General features: G+C 39.4%; 1 protein-coding gene across 3 annotated transcripts in view; it reads left to right on the forward strand.

Annotated features, from left to right (window-relative positions):
* GUCY1A2 (guanylate cyclase 1 soluble subunit alpha 2) overlaps positions 1-19,372 on the forward strand; it is a 205,472-nt gene that overhangs the window by 113,451 nt on the left and 72,649 nt on the right. For all 3 annotated transcript variants that reach the window (XM_067567573.1, XM_067567582.1, XM_067567577.1), the window contains exon 5: positions 1,592-2,077. In XM_067567573.1, the coding sequence (XP_067423674.1) occupies positions 1,592-2,077 (486 nt within the window). The remainder of the gene's footprint in view (positions 1-1,591; positions 2,078-19,372) is intronic.

Genomic DNA, 19,372 nt, shown 5'->3' on the forward strand with positions numbered 1-19,372 from the left:
ATTTGGCAACTCACAGCCTGAGGTAGATGTGAGCCAGAAACTGAGATGAAAGTTTCTGCAGATCATGATGAGACATGGGAATCATCTGATCCTTCACAAGACTTTTCTGTCCTTTCTGGTGATTTTTTCCATTTTGCAAATACAATTCAAGTATCTCATGAATCTTATATTGGCAGGTAATAAATGAACTATAACAGAATGTTGCCTTTCAGTTTTGCTGGCTGTCTCTCAATTCTTGCATTATGAGAAAGGATCAATAGGAGCACCTAATTTACATTCTCTATTCCATTCATTATTTTTTATGCTTCTGTCATGTCCCCTTATTTGCTTCCTCTCTAATTCAGCCTCCTCTGACTCAGTCAGTAATTGGGATTTTTTTTAAATAGAATCTAAGCTATTTCACTGTCTCACCCTCATTCAGATGACTTCCCTCTTTCCCCTTTAATCTCTTTTTGCGTTTGTTGTAATTTATAGTTAGTTAATAGAGAGACAGCTACTGAGAATTTTGCTTTTCAGGCCAGCCATATTTTAGTAGCAAATCTAGTAACATTAGTGGGATTCCCTCCGAGATCTTTCCATTTATCCAGAATGCCTCATTCAATTCTGAGAGAACCCTTCATCCAGTTCTCTGGGATCCAAAAAACTCAGTTTGACTCCAGCTCGGCATTCAAGTTACTTTATTAGGCATATAACAGCTCTTTGCCCTTGCTGGCCAGGTCCAGACGCAGGGGGGTTAAGTTTGGAGGATACCACAACTCCAATTTATGTCACATATTACACATTTGACTTTATATACATCTTTCTTAACTGCTAACATTCATACAGCTTGCATGTAAGGACCAATTGGTTGGCATATAGCGTAAGGCAAGCTTATCAGTTCAAGGTGTTTCTGCCTACTTTGTTTACTATAAACATACCCATAATAAAAAGTTCCAGAGAGGTAGCTATGTTAGTCTGTATACAGCAAAAACAACGAGAGTCCTGTAGCACCTTAGACACTAACACAGAATTGTCACTGTTCACACATTCTTACCTTCTAATCAACGGTTATGTCACTGTTCACACATTCTCACCTTCTACTCAACGTTTGTGAATAGGCCTCATCTACCCTAACCGAACTGACTTTGTTAGCACTTGCCCTCCCCATTGTTATGTTTCTTACCCTTGGATGTATATATATATATACCTCCTATCTGTGGTTTCCACTTCATGCATCTGACAAAGTGGGTTGCAGCCCACAAAAGCTTATGCCTACAGAAATTTGTTAGTCTCTAAGGTGCTACAGGACTCTCTTTGTTTATACCCATAATAGTTAGCTTAATTAGTTTCTGCCTCCTTTATTTACTATAAAAATACACAATAGTTTGTTGTTTCAGCAAGTACTTGTTTGGGGTTTCTACCTGCACAACTTCCTAGGAACAGCCAGCTGAAGAGGGTGCTTAGGATGAGGTTTACATTTATCACTTACATTAAAGTTACAAGAAGACCCCGTCAATGACCCATTGCATGTGTGCTGAGTTGAGAGAGGAGTGGGGTCCATGTACACTTGTTAGTTAATCTTTGTTTTTTAAACTCCATTTATATATTGCAGGTGATGGAAGTCAAAGGACAAATGATCCATGTGCCCGAGTCAAATTCTATTTTGTTTCTGGGTTCCCCTTGCGTGGACAAGCTGGATGAACTGATGGGCCGAGGACTACATCTTTCTGACATACCTATCCATGATGCTACCCGTGATGTCATATTGGTTGGGGAACAGGCAAAGGCCCAAGATGGCTTGAAGAAACGAATGGATAAACTGAAGGCAACATTAGAGCGAACACACCAAGCTCTGGAAGAGGAGAAAAAGAAGACAGTGGATCTTCTTATTTCTATTTTCCCAGTAGATGTGGCTCAACAGTTGTGGCAGGGGCAACAAGTTCAGGCCAGGAAGTTTGACGATGTCACCATGCTCTTCTCAGACATTGTTGGCTTCACAGCTGTCTGCGCCCAGTGCACCCCCATGCAGGTGATCAGCATGCTGAATGAGCTGTACACTCGATTTGACCATCAGTGTGGATTCCTGGATATCTATAAGGTAAGGTACTTCAGTCCATAAATTAGGGACAGCAAATCTTTTTAAATTGCCCCCATAGCTAACTTCCTAAGTTTCATAAACAATTTTAATAAAGGTGGTTGGAAAGTGTTACGGTTTTTGTTTGTTAAGAATTTTGAGGTTTTGGTGGAAAAATTTGAAATAAAAAATAGTTTGGTTGAAAACAGAAATATTTTTGATTCTGAAATGCCACTGCGTACCTCATGGAAGCTGTAGCTTAGGTGCCTCATCCTTCCATTTTTCTCTGTGGTTGGGCTTCCTGGTCAGACTACGTGTCCCATAATGCATCACTGTCTCATCTTTTTCCGAGAGGAGATGGTACATCGTGACAGATGCATGGCTATCGTGTATCATGGCTGAAGAAGTCTGGCTGGATACATTACTCCATAGAGGAAAATGAGGTACTGGAATGACAGCTTCCATGAGGTACTGCAGTAGCCTTTCAGTGTCAATATACTTTGTTTTTGGGCCAAAAACTGAAATATTTTTGTTTTTTGGGCATTCAGTTTTTCAACAACAACAAAAAATCAAAAATTTCTACCGAAAGCTGATATTTTCACAACAATTCTTGTTTATTTGAAAACCTATTTTTTTGCGGAAAAAGTTTCAATGGAATTTGTTTACCAGCCCTAGTTTTCAGCCTTTGTTAGTTTAAAAAAGGAGAAATAACTCTTTTATTTGGAGATTTACATGTGCACCCTTTAAGAAAATATTGTAGGAGAGTTCTGCTTTAAAGGATGGTTTATTCAGAACTTATGTTGTGTTTTGTGATTTAATAAAGAAGGGGCCAGATCTTCATCTTCAGCTGGTGTAAATCAGTGTAACTCCATTGCAGCCAATGGGAATACACCAACTTAAACCAGCTGAGATTCAGGAAAATATCCTTGGTAGTAATCAGTTAGAATCTCTCTTTTTGTTTTTTTAAAGCAACATATAACTTGGTTAATGAGTTCTATGCCATTCGCACTTGCTTCTGAGATCTTTCACATTTGAACGATGCCTACTGTATTTCTGGGATCCCAGACTGCACCTGTGTGGTTTATTTGTTCCAGATCATGTTCAAAATTAAAGGGACGCATTTTCTGTTTGTGATTCAAATGTAATAAATTGGAAATCTCATGAACAGCTGACGTTGAGAGATTGTCTCCAGTGAAGGGTTCATAAATCTGCTAGGACTGGTCAATCTCAGTTGATTTCATCACTAGGGCCAACATCTAGTTGAAAACAGCTCATGAGATTTCTGTATCACTGAATAAGAACATAAGAACGGCCATACTGGGTCAAACCAATGGCCCATCTAGCCCAGTTTCCTGTCTTCTGTCAGTGGCCAATGACAGGTGCTTCAGAGAAAATGAATAGAACAGGTAATCAACAAGTAATCCATCCCGTTGGCCATTCCCAGTTTCTGGCAGACAGCAATCCCCGCCTATTTTGGCTAATGATGGATTGACCTGTCCTCCAGGAACTTATCTAGTTCTTTTTTGAACCCTGTTATAGTCCTGGCCTTCACAACATCCTCTGGCACGGAGTTCCACAGGTTGACTGTGAGTTGTGTGAAGAAATAGTTCCTTTTGTTCATTTTAAACCTGCTGCCTATTAATTTCATTTGGTGACTCCTAGTTCTTGTGTAGGAGGAGTAAATAACATTTCCTTATTTATTTTCTCCACACCAGTCATGATTTTATAGACCTCTATCATATCCCCCCATAGTCGTCTCTTTTCCAAACTGAAAAGTCCCAGTCTTATTAATCTCTCCTCATAAGGAAGCTTTCCCATATCCCTAATCATTTTTGTTGCTCTTTTCTGTACCTTTTCCAATTCCAATTTTTTTTTTTTTGAGATGGGGTATCCAGATCTGCATGCAATATTCAGATGTAGGCATATCATGTATTTATAAAGAGGCAATATGATATTTTCTGTCTTATTATCTATCATTTTCCTAATGATAACCTTCTGTTAGCTTTTTTAACTGCCACTGCACAGTGAGTGGATGTTTCCAGAGAACTGTCCACAATAACTCCAAGATCTCTTTCTTGAATGGTAACAGCTAATTTAGACCCCATCATTTTATATGTATAGTTGGAATTATGTTTTCCAATGTGCATTACTTTGCATTTATCAACATGGAATTTCATCTACCATTTTGTTGCCAGTCACCCAGTTTTGTGAGATCCCTTTGCAACTCTTTGCGATCTGTTTTGGGTTTACCTATCTTATGTAGTTTTGTATCATCTGCAAATGTTGCGACCTCACTCTTTTTCAGATCATTTATGAATATGTTGAACAGTACTGGTCCCAGTTCAGACCCCTGGGGGACACCACACTTTACCTCTCTCCATCCTGAAAACTGAATATTTATTTCTACCTTTTGTTTCCTATCTTTTAACAGTTACTGAACCAGGAGAGGACCTTCCCTCTTATCCCATAACCGCTTACTTTGCTTAAGAACTTCTGTTGAGGGACCTTGTCAAAGGCTTTCTGAAAATCTAAATACACCATATCCACTGGATCCCCCTTGTCCGTATGCCTGTTGACCCCCTCAAAGAATTCTAGTTTATTGGTGAGGCATGATTTCCCTTTACAAAAACCATGTTAACTCTTCCCACAACAAATTGTATTCATTTATGTGTCTGATAATTCTATTCTTTACTATAGTTTCAACCAATTTGCATGTTACTGAAGTTAGGCTTACTGGCTTTTAATTGCCAGAAGTGCCTTTGGAGCCTTTTTAAAAAATTGGCATCACATTAGCTATATTCCAGTCATGCAGTACAGAAGTTGATTTAAATGATATGTTACATACCACAGTTAGTAGTTCTGCAATTTCACATTTGAGTTCCTTCAGAACTCTTGGGTGGATACCATCTGATCCTGGTGACTTACTACTGTTTAATTTACAATTTGTTCCAAAACCTCCTCTAATGACATCCTAATCTGGGACAGTTCCTCAGATTTATCACTTAAAAGGAATGTCTTAGGTTTGGAAATCTCCCTCACATCCTCAGCCATGAAGACCGATGCTCAGAATTCATTTAGTTTCTCCACAATAGCCTTATCTTCTTTGAGTGCTCCTTTAGTATCTCAATCGTCCAGTGGCCCCACTGGAGGTTTAGTAGGCTTTCTGCTTCTGATGTACTTAACATTTTTTTTGCTGTTACTTTTTGAGTCTTTGGCTAGCTGTTTGTCAAATTCTGTTTTGGCCTTCCTAATTATATTTTTACACTTCACTTGCCAGCATTTATGCTCCTTTCTATTTTCCTCAGTAGGATTTAACTTCTACTTTTTAAAGAGCCTTCTTGCCTCTGCTTTTTTTACTTTGTTGTTTTGTCACAGTGGCACTTTTTTGGTCCTGTTATTATGTTTTTTAATTTGGGGCATACATTTAAACTGAGCCTCTATTATGGTGTCTTTAAAAAGTTTCCATGCAGCTTGAATGGATTTCACTTTTGGCTCTGTACCTTTTAATTTCTGTTTAACTAACTTCCTCATTTTTGTGTAATTTCTCTTTCTGAAATGAAATGCTATCATGGCAGGCTGCTTTGTTGCCCCTTCCCTCCCTGATAGGGATGTTAAGTTTTATTATATTATGGTCACTATTACCAAGCGGTTCAGCTATATTCTCTTGGACCAGATCCTGTGCTCCACTTAGGACTAAATTAAGAATTGCCTCTCCTCTTGTGGGTTTCAGGACTAGCTGCACCAAGAAGCAGTCATTTAAGGTGTCCAGAAACCTTTTTTTTTCATCCAGTGCTGAGGTGAAATGTACCCAGTTAATATGGGGATAGTTGAAACCCCCCCATTATTACTGAGTTTTTTGTTTTTATAGCCTTTCTAATCTCCCTGAGCATTTCACAGTCATCACACCATCACCATCCCCACCCATTTGTCCCCCACTCCATCTGTCCCTGTGTCCTGACCAGCTCCTGGGTCTTGGCCCCATCCCCATACCGTGTTCAGACTCCAGGCCCCCTGCATTATCCTCCCCATGTACTTCATGGCCCTACCCACTGCCCAGCCTTATATGAGAGACCCCCTGACTAGTTTCAGCTCTCCCTGCACCTTAGGGGGTGCTCTTTGGATTGATACCCAGAGGGGGTCTCATGAGATGGGGGCCAGAACCCAACTGGGATGGTAGATGGAGCCCCATGCCATGAGTTCCAGTATATCCAGTCCAGGGCTGGGCAGGGCTGCTGGCTCCTCAGGGTGGGAGACCCTAATGGGGGGGTCCTTCCAGGGGAGCCAGTTCATAGAGGAGCATGCTGCTTTATTTGTCTCTGTTGCTCCAAAAAGGGAACTGACCTTGGGGGAGAGGGTCAGGAAGCTGCAGAGGGCATCCCCTTTGAAATGTGGGTGCTGTTTTAGATTAATCGCTTAGGTCCCATCTGCCTTTATACCAGATCCTGAGCTGGTGAGGGGGTTGCTTATCTACCTATCCAGCCCATGGCTGAGGCCACATTGTCACACCACAGTGCAATCCAATCTGTGTGCATCAGACTTTCCCTTGTGCCCTTATTTTCTTCTGTCAGGGAGCTTCACCTCCAGGCTCTCAAGTATAGGGGGCTTTGCTATGAGCTTTGGCCCCTGACCGCTGGGCCCTACCAAAAATCTTACAAACCCAGTGCCTATGTTAAGGAACTGTTAATGTGCACAAGGAACCACTTAGTAGGAAGCTAGTGGCACACGGATGTTGTGTAGGGCGGCAGATTGTCGTGAGCAGCCTCTGCCCCCACTGCTCCCATTGGAGGGCAGTGCCGGAACCTGAGTCCCCTGATAGGTAGAAATCTTCTTCTAATTTCCAGTTTAAATTTTTTCATGGCCACTGGAGGAATGGTGAAGCACTAATTGTTCAACTGACATAAGGCTGGGATCTATAAAAAGTTACATAGTGATTAAGGAAAGGGACTGGAAGCTATGAGTGTGTGGTCACTGTGTGACCTTGAGTGAGTCATTTAGCTTCTCCATGCCTACATTTACCTGTCTGCGGAATGAAGACAAAATACAGACCTCAGGGCTATTATGAGACTTAATTAAAGTATATAAACTCCATTGATGTCCTTGCATGAATAACACTTCAGGTGTGCAAAATAATACAATATTTTAATATTATTATTTTCTTTATCAGATTGATTGGTGCAGGATTGGAGCACAAGAGTGCAGTAGTAATTTATCCCATACTGTTAATTAGTTAATGCATAATCATTAAAGGCAATGAGAATTTTGCTATTGATTTGAATGGGAGCAGTATCTAGAGCTTAAAAAATATTTCCATTCACCCGTATCCAAGCTTTGTTGAGCAACCCTTTATTTTGTCATTGTGGCCACCTGACATTAAACAAATGTTTTACAAGTTATTTTGTCATAGCTGGTTTTTGCTACCCAACACCTATATAGTTCTTTATTTGCTGTGTCAGCTTTGCCCACAGAGTTATATTAGCAATATGTTAACCATATCGAACCATGTGAACATGTCATTTCAGGACTGTACTGTACAAATCTATTTTGACACCATATAAATTAATTCTTTTAGCATGTCTTTGTTTTTACTAGAAAGATTAAAAAATGCCCTTTTAATGCGAGGTACAAAACTTACATTGTGTGAGTTGGTTGTTTCTTTGCTTTTCTTATGGAAAATAGCTGTCTATGGATTAATGCATTACTAGTCAGAATTCCCTTTATACTGGCTACTGAGAGTAGAGTGATCAGAAAGCAAGTGTGAAAATTGGTACACTTTTTAAAGGGGTATAGTTGCATATATAAGAGAGAGCCCCTAATATCAGGACAGTCCCAATAATATTGGGACATCTGATTACCCTAAGTAAGAGGATTCTGCCCCAACCTACTAAGCAGAGGTTGTAGATAGAAGTTTGAATAAGAGTTTTCCTGCAATATTTCTGAGTTTCAAAATATGTAGCATCATTAAACCCTCTTTTTAAAAAAAAATGCTCTTAACCTTAGGCGTGGTAAGAGCAGTTGCTTCATAATTAGGCTCTGAGGAAAGGAGATGGGATTTGTAGAAGAGACAGATGTCAAAAGAAGAGCTTTACTATATGAACTGATTTCCAAAATCCACTGGATAGAAACTTGGAATCTATTCCTGCTCATTTGGGAATAGTTTTCCATCTGCCAAACATCTGTGTTCTGCTCACATTCACCTTACGGGTGAATTTTCAAAAGCTGAATCTAGCACTATTACAGTATCGCTGAGCTACTTTAAAAAGGACCTTTCATAGTTGGGAGAGAGGTGGAATCAGGAAGAGAATACTGGGTCAGTTTGAACACTGCCTTATTCTCAAATCCTACTCTACAAAGATCTATGAAGTGTGGCCACATTGTGCTCTCGGTTACACCCATGTGACACCAATGGAGTGAGCTACTTTGCACTAGTATAACTGGGAGCAGATGTTAACTCTGGATGGTTATGTTTAGTAAAACAGGTGAACTGAGTGTTGGATACCAAGAGCAGTGAGGATTTTGGTAACTGAGCATGGTACTATTATTACTGAAAAAAAATAGCTGTCTTGATAGTAACAATAAATACTAGTTTGTAATCTTTTTGCTGATGCACCATACCTTTTTGGGAGCAGGCAAACACAGTCCACAGTGCAAGTTGTATCATCTAGAATTAGTGATGAACAAGGAATAAGCAGATCACCTGGAAGCTCCTTTAGATTTAGATTCTGAGGCTAGTCTTCCCAGCCATAGAGCCTGCTGATCTCCAAAGTCTAAGGGGCTCTTTAACTGTGGTGTAGACATTCTGGCTCAGGTTGCATTCCGAGCTCTGTGACCTCACAGGATCCTAGAGCCCATTCTTCAGCCCAAGCCTGAACGTCTACACCACAATTAAACAGCCCCTTAGCTCGAGCCCCGTGAGCCTGAATCAGCTGGCACAGGCCAGCCACCGGTGTTTAATTGCCATGTAGACATTCCCTCAGTGACAGGATAGCTATGGTAATTACAGAGCTATACAGCAATATCGAAGAGAAGAATTTTGGCTAAACGGAGTATCTGAGATCTCAGAGGCTTTGAGGTAGGATCTGAAGACAAAGGAATCCTTGTTGGGAGTAATGATTTTATCAAATCTTTGTTGAACTAATTTAAAGACAGAGAGGAGAGAGGCCAGGCCCTCTTTACTACAGCATGCTTTGCACCACATCATTTCAAAAACGTGGCTAGTTTGCCATTGATCAGGAAGTCAGTGAAAGGTGATGATGACGAAACCTCACGATAGGTCTGCAGAGCCACTTTCTAAGTACCACTTCATTTTTATAAATTCTCCTGCAGTAAGACATGGGTCAGAGTATTGGTGAGATGAGGGCCCATTGGGAACTACTAAAAACTTGAAAGACTCTCTTGACAGAGTTAAGCTTAGGAGAGTTTTGCTGGCCAAGTTGAATTTTGCAGTCTGTCTTTAGAACAAAGATCTTTCAAGTTCCATCTAGTAAGCTACAGAAAACTTTACAGGACATTTTCAGGTGTGTCATTGATGTGCAGTTGGAATATAATGGTTTAACTGAGCTTATACAAAATAGTTGTCAGGAAGGAAAGGGGCACCAGGAGTAAAAACGCTTGAGTCCTGCAGTCACAATGAAGCAGACACAAACAAGGCAATACAAAAGTGGGGAGGATGCATATCCCTTATCCCCACTGTTTGCACATTCAGGAAACCAGACCTAGGTCTTTGAAACAAAATTAATAGTCTAGGAGTCATCCAGTTAATGGTGCTAATGAGAGCATAGGAACTCCTTGAAATGGATATGCTCAAACTGTGATAAATATTGTGCTTCAGTCTACCTTTAATTTTAAGTGAGAATGCAAGGCATTTTAGATTGTGCCCAGCTATGCAACCTATCTAGGGCTCCTACTTCTGTACTGTCTGAGCATCTATATATTTTATTATACATAACATATTAAGTAGATGTTTTAAAACATTAGGGTAACAAACAGGCTTCTCTAACCTGAGGCCTGTTAAAATAATTATAAATGTTTATTCACCACACATCACAATAGGTGTCGAGATTAATTACCTGTTGTACTAATTTAAATTAAATAAAGTTTGTGACATAACCCATTCACTGTCCAACATTAAACATCAACCTGCTTAGTACCGTGGTAAACACTCCATTAAATATCCTTTAAATCTCTTATTAACAATACAAAAAAGAAGGAAAAACAGGTAAAGCATTCACAATGTAAAATATAATGTAATGTAGAGATTGTAATGTAATGTAATGGGAGAGTTCTAGATGGAAAAGCCCCCTAGTTTGACAGTCTCTTAGATGGTATTAAAGATGGTAATAACTGTCTTCTTGGGTAAAAGAGAAGAAGTTAGCTGAGGTGAGGTAGAGCTGTTGGTGTTGCTGCTGCTGTTAAAGCGTGATCCCATTTTACTTCAGGTGGTTTTTGGGATTCAGGTGGATTTTGGGATTCAGGTGGAGCTGGCTGGGAGAGGGAAAGATGTTATCTGGGTCCCTCTCTTTTGAGCTCTTCCTGGTCAGGGCATCTCCCAGGATCAGGATGATGAAGGCTCTGGGTTCCCGGAGACAGTTGAGGTGGCAGTGAAGCTCATGCCAGTAGCTGCCATCTATTCTTTCATATTCTCAAGTCTTTTTTTAAGGCCCTGAAAAGGAAGTGATGGGTGGAATAGCCCATTTTCTCATTATTTGATGCACCAGTTAGGCCTGATATCCAGGACACCAATTTTGGTGCATTAATTTCCAGCTCCTCATCTATTTTTACCAAGCATGATTTCAACATAATCTTGGAACTGAACTATAGCAATGTGGCTTTTTTAGTTTAGACTAATTTAGTCCCTGTCTGATTCACTTGCACCTTTATAACATTCATTATCGAAAGCAACTTGATCTACTTTCCATTAACACTTGTTATTATGGGTTATTGTGACATCTTACAAACATTCATATACTTTGTACAACTGAGCTCACAGCTGGGGTAAATTTGTCAATGCAGTTATTACAACATCACTGGGACATATTTTGCTAGCACTGAATCTTTTGATACCACTTTACTTTGTGTTCCAGAACGTACAGTTCAGCTTCAATTATCCAGAGGTTTTCAGGGACATCTGAAGTTGGAGGTTCAGGTGACTGGGACATTAAACTGTGCAGTAGCTTCGTTGAGTCTGGCAGGTGCAGCAAGGTACAGCAGTACTGAGCCTGCTGGCTTTGAAGACAGCAACTGCAGTTATTTATGTGATCAGTTAGGATGAGGGGGTGTTTCAGAAAAATAAAGTTCAGCTAAACAACCTACAACGTGTGCTGTATTTTCAACTCCTTTCTTTATGACCTCCAAAAGTCCCAGCTTTCTAGGCACTTCCATATGCAGTATGTTAAAGGAAGTGCAGCCACATCACCCTATCCTTAAACAACTCTGCTGGCTCCTCATGAAGTTTCTGGTGCAGTTGAAATTGCCCTCTCATTTCTAAATCTTTTTGATTTTGCTCTAGCATTCCTCAAAGATCTCATCTCTCTCTTTGTCCCTCCTCTCTTCTGTCCCTTCATACAGTCTCACCACAACTTTCCCTTCTGTGCCTCCTGAAACAACTTTCCTGTATCTCTTCACCTTATAATCTCACCATCTGTCTCAGAACTCCTTGAAAGTCTTTTCTCATTGGCTTATACCTTCTGTTTTTTCCTCCCCATCTGTTTTTATAACTTTGTTCCTATACTATTTACTTTATAAAATATTTTAAGCACATTTTGCATGAATAATATTGTGTGTAAAATGAAGTTGTGTTGCAGTGTTCTCGTTGCATTATGTTGGGCTGGCATTAAAATAATTTTCATCACCACTGAGCTAGAGGTGTAGTGCTGCCTCACAGTACTCCCTTTCTGTATTTTATGGATTAGTCCAGGTCTAAACCTCAAAGGGCAAGGCAATAAGATATCGTTATACTATTCTTGATTATGTGAGGTGCTGAGCACCCTCACTGAAGGGCACTCAGAATCTTGCAGGATTAAGACCATAAAGTATTAATGACTGTTGTTCATTTTTATGCCTTTATCCAATCCAGTTCCCCTCTCTGTGCTGAGGAGAGAAAATAAGCAAGTCTTTCATCATCTGAGGGAATTGAGGTGGTAATTTTACTGACAATCACCAGAGAAAGCTAAAGAAAGGATGACATTCTGGCAGATGCTATCCTACATGGTTATCAGCAGGGAAGCAGAGGTTGTTGAGGCATCAAACAACATGCAAGTCCATGAATCAGTCAGACAGGGAGGTTCTCTTAAAACAAAAGATCACAATATATAGATTTTGATAGGAATATTTTCTTTTTAAAGTAAAGATCATATATTGTCACAATGACCCAAGATATAAAAATGTTATCCTCTTTAAGTGTTCCTGGTATTTTAATGCTGCCTCCCCGGGCAGTTCGTATGCTATATCATCAGCAAATCAGAGAACGTCAACAATTTTCATCTTTAACTCTTTCAGAGTGATTGCTTTAGCAGATCTTTCTCCTTAGAATAGAACTATAAACTACCTGAGGAAAACATCATTGAAAGCAGTATAACCTCAGTTATCCAAAGGTCACTGGAGACACAGAATAAGTTTGGATAATTCAGGGAATTATCAATGTAATTAATAGATATGGGGGGCAGGGAGTGTCAGAATTAAGATTTGGATAATTGTAGGAATTGCCACATTGGGTCATTAATGGGTCCATCTACTTCAGTAACCTGTCTCTGACAGTAACAAGCATGAGATGTTTCAAAGAAAGGAACAAGATAATCCACAATGACCAATTATGGAATAACTTGAACATAGGAGAAATTTCTTCCTAAATCTTTTAGATTGACTTATGCCATGAAACACGAGGGTTTATAACTCTTATAAATGCATTATCTTTTCTAATGTATCTGTGCATATTCTTATTGTCCCCATAGATTTATGATCCATTGTTCATTCTTGCTAAGCTCTATGGCCTCAGTGATATCTTGTGGCAAAGAGTTCCACAGACTCCCTTCTTTCCCTAACACACAAGAATGTTGAACTTTATTGTACTGTGGTATCAATTATAGTAGTTCTTGAAATTGTGTGTTACTTAGGAATAACTAAAAAGTAGACTCATCTCATTCATGTGTGCTTTCTAGCTCTCTGTTCCAAGAAGCAGTCATCTAAAGTGCCAAGAAATATTTTTTCTCACCATGTCCTCTTCTGACAGTTAATCAAGGTTGTATTGTGTAGTAAAATAGGTCATCATGCAGAGCTGCTAATTTTTTCTATTGACCCCCTAAGTGTTTTCGGCATATTGCACATTGCCTGCCATTTCAGCACAGGGTGAAATAACTTTTAGAAAAACACCCATGACGGAACCTCACATTTCTTAAGTTTCTTTTTTTTAAATCTTATGATTCTCTCCAACACTCCCTGTCAACCTCCACATCTCAGTCTTTAGCCATGCACATCACTGGATATCCCTCATCACAAGGGGCCATGTTCTTTCAAGACAATTGTTTAAAACGTTTAAATGTCCTTAAACAATAATTTGGTGTTTTCAACCCTTCCCTCCACATCCTTTTTCAGTCTGATAGTTTTGGCTTTGCAGCCCCACTGAAGCTTCTTTAATCTTGCTAAGCTCTATGGCCTCAGTTATATCTTGTGGCAGTGAGTTCTACATACTCTCTTGCTCCCCTAACCCACAAGAAACTTTATTATACTGCAGTCTCAATTGTGGTCATTTCTTGAACAAATGTTTGTTGCTTAGGGCTATCTCAAAAGTACTTGCTTCTTATTCATGTGGAACATAATATTCCTTTCGGTTAAAATTGGGTAGAGTTGTAAAAGTGAAGGAACTGTGGGTGGGAATTGATGGTAAAAGAGTGTTAATGAACACTTTTTCTTCCAAACCATTAACCCTTTCTCTGTAGTTTCATCTGTATTTTCACTGTGGGGCTTTTAAACAGGAGACTAATATCAATACCATTGCTGTTTGTAAGTTTTAGTATTACAACATGAAACTTCATAAACAATTTCCTAGCAGCTTAGATATAAATAGGGTTAGCAGAATTCAATTTTTATTTTTTGTAATTTCAACAGATAACATTGATGTTTATTTTTATTTATTTAAATTTTTGACAGTTGCAGGAAATTGGGGGAATGTCAAACCATTATTTAATGATAGAGGGTGCTGAGATTCAAAAGTTAAAGCTTTATAGCTGTTAAAACAGAAATTGTCAATATCACAGGTCAAAATATACAGAGTAAATAACTTTAAATCAAACTCTAATAAGTTCTCAAGCAGTACTTTTCTTACTTGGTCTATCTGTAAATTTCTGTTATTATTGATGGGAATATTTTTGTTGGTTTCTGTGTGTGTACAGTGAAATTGACATTTATTGATGTTTACCAATAAAAATCTTATTCTTCCAAGCCTACTTAGAAATGATAAGAAACAGCCTAATAATAAACTTACTTTTATTTAAATATATTGCATCCACTCTGTGTACTGTGGCTCAAAAAGGGACCACTGAAGTGAAGGAAAACTGTTTGAATCCAAATTCACTGCCAATTTAAAATTACAATAATCATGAACACACACCTATTTAAGCAGAAATGCAAACACAAAATTAGATAACAGGAAAACATGAGACCAAGGACGTGATCTGATCCAGATGGAAGCTGAAACAAATTTTAAAAAAATATTTATCAGTCTAAAGGGAAAATCAAAGTAATTGAAATAGATGCAGATTGTTTATAGTTATCAACATCTGAGTTATGCTACTTTCTTGGAATAGTGTAGTAATATTCTTCTCTATGGAGGGCTTTGATTCAGCAAACTGTGTAAACCCTGCCTAATTTAAAGCATAAAATCCCATTGACTTCAGCGGAATTATTCACAGGTTTAAATTTAGGCACATGCTTAAGAACCTTGCTGAATTGGGGTCCAAGGCCTCAGTTCAGGAAAGTATTTATGCATGTGCTTAATCCATCCCTATTCAGGATAAGACTTATGCTTATCTTGCATCTGAGCTGGCCATGGCTGGAGATCAGACATAGACGAAGAGGACCAGAGCTCTGAGATGGCATATTTTAAGGCAACATATTTTTTTTCCATTTCCCTTTAGCTGGAGAGAATTTTAGAAGGAAAATGTCCCTTGTTTGACAGTCTCTTATATGGTATCAAAGATGATAATAACTGTCATCCCAGCTGGTGTTTTGGATTCAGCTGGTGCGGGTGACAATGTTGTCTGGGTCCCTCTCTCTCTGGCTCGTTCTGGTCAAGACATCTCTCCAGGTCAAGATGATGAAGGCCTGGGGTGGCAGCCAAGAGGCTCCAGTAGCTATCCTCTGTCTGTCTTTCTGTCTCTTCTTCTTTTGTTCCTTCATACTTTCCTCACAAAATCAAGGACTCAAAGAAGGGAGTAATAGGTAGAATAGCCCATCCCCTTGTTATTTTGATAACCGATAGGCCTAATATCTGACATACCAATTTTGGCTCATTAACTTCCAGCTCCACACTCCTGTTTTTAACAAGCATAAGTTCAACACAGTCCTTGAATCATATCAACGTGGCCTTGTTGTTTAGATTAATTCAGTTATCCTACCTCCCTTTCGTACTTTTCCCATCAACATTTGTTATTACAGGTTATTGTAACAACTTATGAACAGTTACATATTTTTTATAATTGAGCTCACAAATCAGGTAAATTTTTAGGCCCAGTTATCACAACAGACTTCCGGGAGCATATCTCGTGGATCTCAGCACTGCTGTAAACTGAGCTATAAATTCTTTCCCTGTGAATTGTTGGAGAACGTGTCTGTCTTTCCTGGGTACGTGAAGGGATCTGTGAGTGGAGCTAGCCTGAGTCCACATTGCAGAGTGATTATGTTATTAGCTGACAAGTTGTGCTAACTGCTACATGCAGACAGGCCCACCAAATCGAGTTAAAAGCACCACGACATTCAAGTTTAAAGGGTTTTCTGTAGGAAAAGGGAATCAAATTGGGGCCACATAAGTTTTATAACTGGAGTTAACTTTACAGTGAAGACAAGTCACCCTTTTCTTGATTTCTGTATTTTCACAAAATAGAATTTAGAAGACTAGCTGAGAGTATGTCTACATTTCAATCTGGGCTGTGATTAGCAGATCAAGCTGACATACTAATGCTAGCTCTCATCAAGATAGTATGCTAAAAATAGAGTGAAGCCCTGACAGTGTAGGCAGTAGGACAGGCTAGCCATACTTAGTATGAGGCTAGGGTTTCAGATGTGTACATGCTTGGGGCAGTTAGTCTGTCCTGCCACTGGCTGTCCTGCTGTGGCTGTACTCTGTTTTTAGCGCATTAGCACAATGAGAGCTAGCGCAAGTATATCTCCTCGAGCTGGGAGTAAGACCCCAGCTCTGAGTGTAGACGTATCCTTAGATGCTCATATTGGCCACCTGCAGGGAAGCAGGTTACTAGGCTTGAGGAACCCATAGTATGATATGACAATGTACCTACACATCTCTGAACTTATTTTGGGAACTAAACTGAAGATGCCAGCAATTGGATCATCAGGGCTATATTATGAAGTGATTTCTAAGGGAGGTAGGGAATCTACGAGGGAAAACCTGTAACGTGCAGGTATTCTTCCAGAAAAAGGAAAGAGAATTTTGAATTGTAGACCAGATTCTTTTGCAGTTGGTTCTCTTTAATATTAAGCAGAGAGATTATTGCTAGTCTTTTTGAGGTGGGTATAATTTAAACCTATTTTAAGAAAAAACCCACATGTGCTTATTCACTGTGCTTAAGAAAAATAGTGACAAGTGCTCAGCTGCAACTGTGTTAATCCAACTTGTGTATTAAGCTTTTACAGAGAACGTGCTGTGAGAGGCAGGACTACAACAACAGTCAGGTCTCCCCTACAGCAGCTCCTGCTTTCAGTAGATTTGTTTATCTGTGAGGAATATTACATCAGACAACCCATAAGAGTGACCTCTGTGATTACATTTTGTGATGTTTATTTCTAAGCAGCACTTTGAAAAAGGTGCTTAATAGATTCCCGAGAGCATCGGGATTCCCAGGAGCATCAGATGGAAATCTTTATAAGTTACTTTGGCAGGTTTGTTGTTTCAAATACAAGATGCTCTTTTGCACTCCCCTATATAAAGAAGCCTGGGCAATTTTGTGTGACACTCTAGTTCCTTTATTACTTTAACACATTCAGTTAATGTTGGCTGCTAATTCATTCCTTCAAGAGGAAGTAAGTAAAAGCATTATACCCATGCTCCCTTCTGAGTTAGGACTGAGTCAGCATCCTAATAGGGAACATTGTACTGCTGAAGATTCCATTTGTTTAGATTATCACTATAATGGAGCAACTAACCATTAGCACTTATTAAAGATCCCATGGCACTTTCTCCAAGAGATGGAGTACTAGCCTGCATGTTCTGGCCATCGTCTAATTTGGAAACTTACATCCTGCTTACAGTACTTATATTTTCACTGGCTTTTCAATCACACTTTGTATTAAGATTCCATTTATAATTAGAAGAAATGAATGATTAATAAATGATTAATGGATGTTTTATTTCTATTACATACTGCTCTTGTCTGAAACGTGCTCAGAATATCCATTAATCATACATACAACCTGAATATAATGTGACTGAATTGTCAAATGAACAAGATTTTCTTGTTCGCTTCTTGCTCCAAACCCTTCTGCACTGTTGCTGTGCGCTGCTAAGGAGCTGACATATTCTACCCCAATTTCAGGATAATTTCAGGATAATACTGTCCACATAAAACTACAGTCTTGTTTCAGAATTGTGGGGATGGCAGTGAGTAAGGAATTGTCCAGAAAGTGTGTTCATTTAGGGCCTTCCGAACACTGTCCTGAAAATGCAAAATGTTTATACCATTTTTATATGTTGCCATATAAAAAAATCTATGTTAAGAGAATATGAAAGTTGTAAAATCAAGGACTCAGAAGTCAGGAAATACCAGAATTAAAAAAATATCCAGTCAGAGACAGAAACCTTGTATAGTCAATTTCAGCAGAAATGGTTAAAGGTTGGTAAAGTTATAAGCAGCTGAAAAAGAGCTTATAATGGAAAGTGGTAGGCAATCTTCACAGTAGGAGTTGCCACCAGATCCACCTCTAAGGTCAGTCTTAGTCATTTTGCTGTTTCACATTTCACCATTAATGTGAGAGGAGCTTGGGAGCAGTGAGGGGCATTAAGGACTGGAGTTGTATATACTCCAGTGATCACATTTATGTCCCATTCATTTCCCAAGTCTAATCATCACCAGGCAGCTTGACTCCCTCATGCTGATGGTACACGCACAAAGCCTGCAGGAGCAGAACTCCATAATCCAATATTTGTTCCATGTAGCAGAGCTTTCAGAACTGACAGGCAGGTTTTGTCACTGATTTTTCTTGACATTTTCTGGACATTCTGTCCTCAGATATACACCCTCTGAGTGAACATATATTAATGTAATTTGGTCCTTAATTTTACGTACATATCAATGGAAATTTCCAAAGGGGAGAAATCTCTATCAAAATAAACAGAGGAGTCTAAATTTTACAGGAAAAAACTAGTCTATGTGCCAATATCTCTTCTTGAAGTTACTTTAAATTTATACCACTGTAAAGAAGAGCAGAATTTAGCTCTCTTTTTTTATTATGATAGCCCAATCTCAGCTTCTTAGGTTGTAATTTCCTCTATTTTTGTTCAGTCCAGCTGCCTTCTCTAATTTCAAGGTAGCTTTGTTTGACTTTCCCCCATTTCTTCTTTGTGATGCTGACATTTAGAAGTGTCACAATATTCAGATGGGTCCCTGCACACAAATTCAGAACAAGCCTTGTTATGACTTCAGGGTGCTGCTCTCAAACTCCTCCCCTTTCCCATCCACCCAAAATATCTATTCTAACCCATACCACCCTGTCCTTGCTGCTGGTGGTCCTGCCTTTCTTCCCCAGTGTCTCTAGCTACATCCTTTCCTGCCCATGCGGTCCCTGTGTACTTAGCACATTTATTGGTGTTTGGGAAAAAGGGTTCTACTATTCCAGTGAGTGGGTAGGGTGGCAGCTCCCAACTTGTATTACTACAGCCAATGGCTGCCATGAGAATGGAGTGTGGGGAGGGGTTAAGCAGGCAGATAGCAGGAGTGAATGCCAATTGCTGTCTTCTCCATCTACAAGTACCACCAGGAACTTCCTGAAGTGAGGGAAGATATTTAGCAGCTTTCCCCACCTTCTGCTGGTCCTTTGTTCTCCCTGTGACTGGGTGCACAAACCCCACACTGGGACATAAGGGGTTCAGGAGCAATT

Source organism: Emydura macquarii, unplaced genomic scaffold (assembly GCF_026122565.2).
Source record: "Emydura macquarii macquarii isolate MOO-44397 ecotype Brisbane River unplaced genomic scaffold, CSIRO-AGI_Emac_v2 contig_318, whole genome shotgun sequence".
Lineage (NCBI taxonomy): Eukaryota > Metazoa > Chordata > Testudines > Chelidae > Emydura > Emydura macquarii.